A 6928-nucleotide genomic window follows, 5' to 3' on the forward strand; every position below is an offset into this window, starting at 1 on the left:
TTGCATTGCATCCACCATTGGAAACAGGGGCGGATCCAGGGCCCGGGCTGCCCGGGCTGCAGCCCGGGGCGAGACCATGGAGTCCCTTTAACCTATGTGCTGTTTAGCCTAATAAAATGAGGCTTAGGAGACAAAATTAGACTATTTTAGGTGTGATTCAACAGCTCAGCTCGGGGCGCAGCCCCTTTCTGGATCCGCCCCTGATTGGAAACACCAGTCGAGCAAACAAACACGCCATTGCTCCTCCTTGAGAGTTCTATGCATCGTCTTCTAGGGCAGTGCTCACAAGTCACAACTGTCAAAAGTAGAAAGATATTCTAATTATGTAGAAATCATCATTGTTGTCTCATAGTCATGGAGGGATAAATTGATTGCTTAGACTTGAACCGTCATCAAAATCAAACCTACTGAATTCCAAAACTCTTCTAATGATCCTTGGTGACCGTGGAGGAAAACTTATCACAAAAGAATACATATTGGTGACAGTCCTGCATTACAAAGTCACCAAAAATATCTTCGTGATGGTAATTACATAGCTGTCACCATATATGTGGGAAACCGAATTTATAGTAGTGATTTCTCAGGTGTTTTGCTTTAATAATGGACGAGGCTTATTGCTCTTCTTTACATTTTTTCTAGTTTAGACAAATCTCTGAGAGACAAATAAATTAGCAGCCAAGAATCCCAACAATTATTTTCCAACAAAAGCAAACATTAAACACTTAGTAAATGACTATTGGAAAATATCTTAATTGGACTAAAAAATCCTTAGGTCTTTATGAAAATTCTAAATGACCAATAGCTGTTGTCCATTTGCAAAAAAATCACTCGGGAAACGTTGAAAAACTAGTAGTGTGTATGCTCAGATTGTACATTAAGTCATTCACATTTTGCTACCAATATTTACTCTCTCCAATTATTGAATAAGCAACATTTCATAATTAGCATGACCGAAAATATTTTGATATTGACCTGTAATGTCCTCAATAACCATACGTTTCAATTGGGCATGAGAATGGAATGTGTGCGATTTTTGCTCAAATAGTGACTTCATTTTACTACAACTTTATTTGGTTCTGTTGTTTTTTACAGCTAGCTCCTTCTTTGCGCCAAAACTCTGAGGAATGATCGTTTCTACATACAAGATTCAAATAACGACATGCTATTGCCCAAATTTTTCTGCAACTATTTTTTCTTCCTCAATCAAGGTTTGTTTACATTTTTGAAAATGCTAAGCCTTCAACATCTCTACTTCTCAATACCCTTGAAGAACCTGCAGAAAAGAAGCTAAAATAAGACAGTGGCATTCTCACTTATCCTCGCAAGACAGTAGGAAAACCAAATAAAAAAATTCAAGCTAAGTCACCTGCATGAAAAGCATAGCTCCTATATTTTTTTCCATTCTGTTTCATGCTGATACATGTTTCTTCAAGTATTCAATGGCCACCGCAGCATGGAATGCAGCTCCTATGGGAAGGACATCCTCGTCTATCTCAAAGTAAGGGGAGTGAAGTGAATGGACTGCTGCCATTGTGCTCTCGTTGCGGCTTCCAATGTTGAAGAAGGCGCCTGCCATTCTCTGAGCGTAGAACCCAAAATCCTCGGCACCCATTACCAGGGGAGAAACCCTGACGTTGTTTTCACCAAGGAAGCTCTCAGCCACTGCCTTAGCATGACCATACATCCCTTCATCATTGATCACAACAGGATATGGCCTCATCTTTTCCTCCATGAAGTTCACACTGGCAGTGCAGTGATGTACCACTGACTGTCCTTCTACAATCTTCCAGAGAAGCACTTATCAATTGTGAGTAGCAGAAACCATGCAGTTCAGGTTCAAGAGGAGTTTTACCTCTGTGATCCTCTTCTTGAGATATGATAAACCTTCATTTGACATGCTCCTCAAGGTGCCACCAAAAGCCACAGATTCTGGAATAACATTGTAGGCTTCTCCTCCTTTCACAAAAGTGATGGATACCACCTGAAAGTTTCAACAGCAAAAGGAGCCACAGTCTTTCAACATCTGTACAAAATTCATCCATAATTAAAACTGCTACTATAGGATCGTAAGCCCATCACTTACTGCAGCCTGGAGCGGATCGATTTCCCTGGCGACGATATGTTGAAGACTTAGGATGGCAGTGGATGCAGCTACAATAGGATCAATGGATTGATGGGGTACTGCAGCATGTCCACCTTTTCCATTAACCGTTACTAAGAATCGAGCTGCTGTTGCAGCAAAGGGTCCTGGCCTAGAAGAAACGACACCTAATGGAAGGCCTGGGCTGACATGCAAGCCAAATATGGCTGAAACGTCATCAAGAGAGCCTTCTTCTAAGATGTAATAAGCCCCGCCATAACCCTCCTCTGCTGGCTGGAATACAAGCTTTACTGTACCCTAATGAAGAAAACAAGCACCATATGCAGGTTTTATGAGCGTGGAATGCATAGATGATCTAGAGGCAACCACCGTACTAGAAGCCAAAAAAAGCAAATTAAACCTCAGAGAGATTTAAGTGTCCCATTATCGTGAAACGTATGTGCCATCGCATACTGACATTAATTTCCTGATAGTATGTAGCGTATAACAATCTGGCGATGGTCTGTAACATATCAAAATTAACCATACATTCTAATAACATAGTACCTTCAAGTCACCCTTCCGATCTTGAAGTAGCTTAGCAGCTCCTAGGAGCATTGTTGTGTGAGCATCGTGTCCACAAGCATGCATTTTCACACTTTCCTGGCTCTTGTATTCCCAATCTACCAATTCCTGCCAACGGATAATGCCATAGTAATAAGCCAAACAATCACATCCAAAGTAGTATGTTTTCCGCAAACGTCATTAACGAATGTAATGGATTTTTTTTTGTTTGCTTTACAGGATTCATTGAAAATACAGAACCAACTGGAGGGCACAGAATTCATATTCATGGATATATAATATAATGCAAACTACAGCAATGGTCCAAGAATTTTTTTTTATCCTCCTAGTTGACACTGACATTAGTATTGGCAGTTGCCTTGGCAAGAATCTTGTTCAGGTGACGCAATTACATACTCACATGTCGCCTGGGTATGTTATTCTATCTAATACATAGAGATAAGAGAACAAATCCGAATGAACCAACTTAGGGTGTGTATGACTCGAGAGAATGTGCAGTTCAAGCACTAAAGAAGAGAGAAACTAAATGGAATCTCTAGATGAAAAGTTTTCAGATGATTATAATTTTTAAACTTTGTTAATTAAATCTTCTATAATCTTTGTCATCTCCGTGTAAACAAATTCTATGATTTGATAACCTGGTGCTAGTATATATATGTTACATTACATCCTCCCAAAATTAACTTTTGCGCTAAGGAAATTAATCAAGTCACTTTGCTGCATTGCCCTGTCTCCATATGGAACCAACTATGTGCCATAATGTTCTATCCTATCCTATTTAATGGAACTGATGCACAGACATCATCTCTTCCAAAAATGAATTGACTCGGACTCTAACCAGGGCCTACATTTCGGAGAATGATCTGAACCATGGAAGCGCAAAGCGCCAGAAAGAGATCAGAGCCAAGAAACACAGACGGACCTCCACTGGGAGCGCGTCCATGTCGGCCCGGAGCGCGACGACGGGCGCGGCGCCGCCGCCAACGATGGTCGCCACGACGCCGGTCTGGGCGACGGGCCACCTGTACGGCACGCCGATCGCGTCGAGCTCACTGGTGCGGTACTCCTGGAAGGCCAGCTCGGGCCACTGGTGGATGCGGCGGCGCACGCCGCGCAGCCACGCGGCGAACCCCGGCGAGCGCGCCTCGGCCAGGAGCTCACCCGCGAGTGGCGTCGCCGGCGAGGCGATGGAGTTGTGAACGCAGAGTAGTAGCGGTAGGAGAAGGACGATGAGGCTACAGGCGGCGGCGGCGGCCATGGTCGACAGAGATGAGTTGCGTGTGTGGTTGCTGTATCCTGTGCTGGGTGCACTGATCTGCAACCAAATTAAACTAAAATCCTAGAATGTTGGGTCTTTGCATGTATTGGACACAGGCATGCAGGATCTGACGATCTGTTAGACTCTTATCCCCTTTATTGCGTGCTTTGACTAAACCATGGGATGCCAAAAGATAACTCAGTCCTACCGTGCCTTTAGGCCACACACTTCTTCCTCTGTCACGAGATAGTAGCTAGTGATTGCTCAAAGAACACAGGGAGGAAACGACGGTTTGGACAGAGATGCATGCAGAGACGACGTCGGCAATTCGCCATGAGACGACGGTTTTGATCGTAGACTTGCATGTAATTGGTTAAGAGTTCAAATTCATAACGAAGTCTTCATTAATTTCTGAAGTCACAACAGGGCACGTACATGCAGAATATTAGCAGTTGGTCCTACTTGTTGACAGAAATACACCTTGTGCACGCAACGGTTAACACTGTCAAATTCAGTCACACAAATCTTGCTTATTTTTATCCACACACCTCGTCATCCAGCCAGCAAGATCATACAAAAACTAGAAAAATGCATACAAATATATCATAATCTTATTACTTGGACAGACGGCGAATCATTGAACTAAGTGGCGAGTAAACATGCACAAGGACCAAAGAAAGCTAATCAATGGTTAACGGGTCATAAGCAGGGACAGGTGCATGGACAACCGGAACAAGCAAAAGGTCGGATCGACGTCGTGCGGTGACCCCCATCACTTCCTTCATATCAACAGCTTCTTCAGCCGCCATTCCATGTGGTAGCTTCCAGTCAAAGTGGTACAAAAGGCTAGCCAGCGCGATTTCCACGCTTGCTAGCCCAAACATCATCCCTGGGCACATCCGCCGCCCTGCCCCAAATGGTATGAATTCAAAGTTTGTACCTTTCAAGTCGACACTACTCCTTCCATGTCCAAACCTCTCGGGCGCAAACTCTTCTGGCGCATCCCAATGAACCGGGTCCCTGCCAATCGCCCAAGCGTTCACCAACACGGTGGCTCCTACAGGAACATCAAACCCTAGCACTCGGCATGGGCTACGGCACTCCCGTGGCAAAAGAAGTGGTGACGGGGGATGTAGACGGAGAGTTTCCTTTATGACCAGGTGGAAGTAATCTAGTTCGCCTAAGCTCGCCTCTGATACTCTCTCCTGGCCCTTGAGGACCTGCCTGATCTCGTCCTGCGCCTGTCGCATCACCCTTGGGTTCCTCATGAGCTCGGACATCGCCCATTGTAGCGTGGTCGCAGATGTCTCGCTGCCGGCCAGGAAAAGGTCCTGCAATGCAACAAAGTTACCGATCGACTGGTTCATTTAAACCTATCGTTGACTTCCATTTTTTGTGCAACTTACAGCGATCACGACTTTAATGTTGTCCATGGTGATCGGGAACTCCAGGTCACCATCCCTCTGGATCCTGAGGAGCACGTCAAGGAGGTCCTCCTCTTTGTTGTCAGTGTCGTCAGCTTTGCTCAGCTGATGCTCCTGGATGATACTATCCATGAACGCCATCATCTCCACGCGCACCCGCCTCATCCTGTCGGGCACTCCGCTGACAAGCATCGCCAGGCGCGACGACGGGTACAGGTCCGGCAAGCTCGGGCGTGAGAAGAGCTCGATCCCCTTCTCCATCAGCCGGAAGAACTCCGCCCGGTCCCTGAACCGGCTTCCCATGATGGCTCGCACCGCCGAGTCGGCGACGTACGACGATATGCAGCTGCTGAGGTTCACCGCTTGCTCCGCCGCCGCCGCCACCTCCCGGAGGAGCCTGCCGGCGTCCTGCTCGCGGACGGCCCGGAAGGACCGCACGCGCCGGGCGCTGAGCAGCTCGACGGTGCAGATCCTGCGGAGCTGCCTCCACACGTCGCCGTAGGGGGCAAAGATGAGGCCCTCGGCGCCGTCGGGCAGGGCCAGCCTCGTCGCCGGGCCGATGGGCCGCGTCGCGAAGGCGAGGTCGTTCGTCTTGGTGATCTCGCGGGCCGCATCGGCCGACGAGGCGACGACGACGGGTAGCTCGCCTAGGCGGATCAGCATCAGTGGACCATGGCGCCTTGAAAGGTCCCGCAGCTTGCGGTGTGGGAGCGCGTCCAGCAGGAGGTGGTGGAGGTGGCCGATCACTGGTAGAGCCCAGGGCCCCGGTGGCAGCCGGAGGCCGGCGGCATGTCGGCGGTGCGGAGAGCGGAGGAGGTAGGCCAAGGGGATGATGGTGATGATCATCAGAAGTGGAAGAAACAGCAGATGGAGAGGGATGCCAGCCATGGTCTTTTATTTGCTTGCCAGAGGAATGTTCGGTGAGCAATTTAAACAATGATGCAACGTTTTGGCCTAGCATTGCCTTTTATAGTGCTGGAGTTGGCATTCGACCATGCTCCTGCTTGCGCCTATTCATCTTATAGTATTCTTATTCATCTTGCGTAGGTCTCTGGTCCTCGGTCCATGAAGTCATTTGGCTTTTTTTGTTTATGCTACCGGGGCATTTTTTGTTTTAGAAAGAAATTACAGACGAGAGTTAAAGTAGTCGCGCCAGCAGTTCTAGTGATCCACCGTCTTCTTGTACCGGCAGGTCCATGCATGCATCCATGTCACGAATCACGCGCTGAAGCACCTCCACGGACGACAAAGCTTGACGTTCAAAAATCAGATAGCATCTGGGTCCTGTTGTTGTTCGCATTGCATAGCGTGAGGGACATCTGAAAGAGCTAGCTGTTGGGACAGTGAGCCATTGATCGTAGGTCCGGCGTATCCGAGAGGCCGACCTGTAGGAGACAATCCTGTAGCATGTTTTTCTCCTCCGCAGCACAGCGAGTGAGCCGGGGACGTAGCTGGTCGTCTAGAGTAGCACTTAAGGCAGCATGTACAGATATTTGGGGCCTAACACAGCGCGAGTAGAGTGCTGGAAAGGTTTCGGCTAAAGTAGAGTTCAGCAGCCACCTGTCATGCCAGAACGCACCC

The 6928-nt window shown here is 47.6% G+C and overlaps 2 protein-coding genes across 2 annotated transcripts; both read right to left on the reverse strand.

The window, feature by feature from the left end:
• Nucleotides 1-1408: 1408 nt before the first annotated feature.
• Nucleotides 1409-4479, reverse strand: LOC101772758 (IAA-amino acid hydrolase ILR1-like 9). The gene is made up of 7 exons (XM_004955857.3): nucleotides 4472-4479; nucleotides 4359-4425; nucleotides 3588-3980; nucleotides 2648-2773; nucleotides 2084-2398; nucleotides 1853-1981; nucleotides 1409-1783 (listed from the first exon to the last, which is right to left on the reverse strand). The coding sequence occupies exons 1-7, from the start codon at nucleotides 4477-4479 to the stop codon at nucleotides 1409-1411; spliced, it is 1413 nt and encodes a 470-aa protein (XP_004955914.2).
• Nucleotides 4391-6248, reverse strand: LOC101760082 (premnaspirodiene oxygenase). Its single transcript, XM_004959077.2, has 2 exons — nucleotides 5330-6248; nucleotides 4391-5254 (listed from the first exon to the last, which is right to left on the reverse strand). The coding sequence occupies exons 1-2, from the start codon at nucleotides 6233-6235 to the stop codon at nucleotides 4604-4606; spliced, it is 1557 nt and encodes a 518-aa protein (XP_004959134.1). The 5' UTR covers nucleotides 6236-6248; the 3' UTR covers nucleotides 4391-4603.
• Nucleotides 6249-6928: the final 680 nt, after the last annotated feature.

Source organism: Setaria italica, chromosome II (genome assembly GCF_000263155.2).
Source record: "Setaria italica strain Yugu1 chromosome II, Setaria_italica_v2.0, whole genome shotgun sequence".
Lineage (NCBI taxonomy): Eukaryota > Viridiplantae > Streptophyta > Magnoliopsida > Poales > Poaceae > Setaria > Setaria italica.

Bases quoted from the DNA above. Each gene is read 5' to 3' on its own strand.
- LOC101772758 (XM_004955857.3), bottom strand. The intron at 2,399-2,647 runs GTACTATGTTAT...TTTCTTCATTAG, and splicing joins ATCGGAAGGGTGACTTGAAG to GGTACAGTAAAGCTTGTATT. The intron at 1,784-1,852 runs GTAAAACTCCTC...CTTCTCTGGAAG, and splicing joins TCAAGAAGAGGATCACAGAG to ATTGTAGAAGGACAGTCAGT.
- LOC101760082 (XM_004959077.2), bottom strand. From the start codon at position 6,235: ATGGCTGGCATCCCTCTCCATCTGCTGTTTCTTCCACTTCTGATGATC. The intron at 5,255-5,329 runs GTAAGTTGCACA...GTTGCATTGCAG, and splicing joins ACATTAAAGTCGTGATCGCT to GACCTTTTCCTGGCCGGCAG.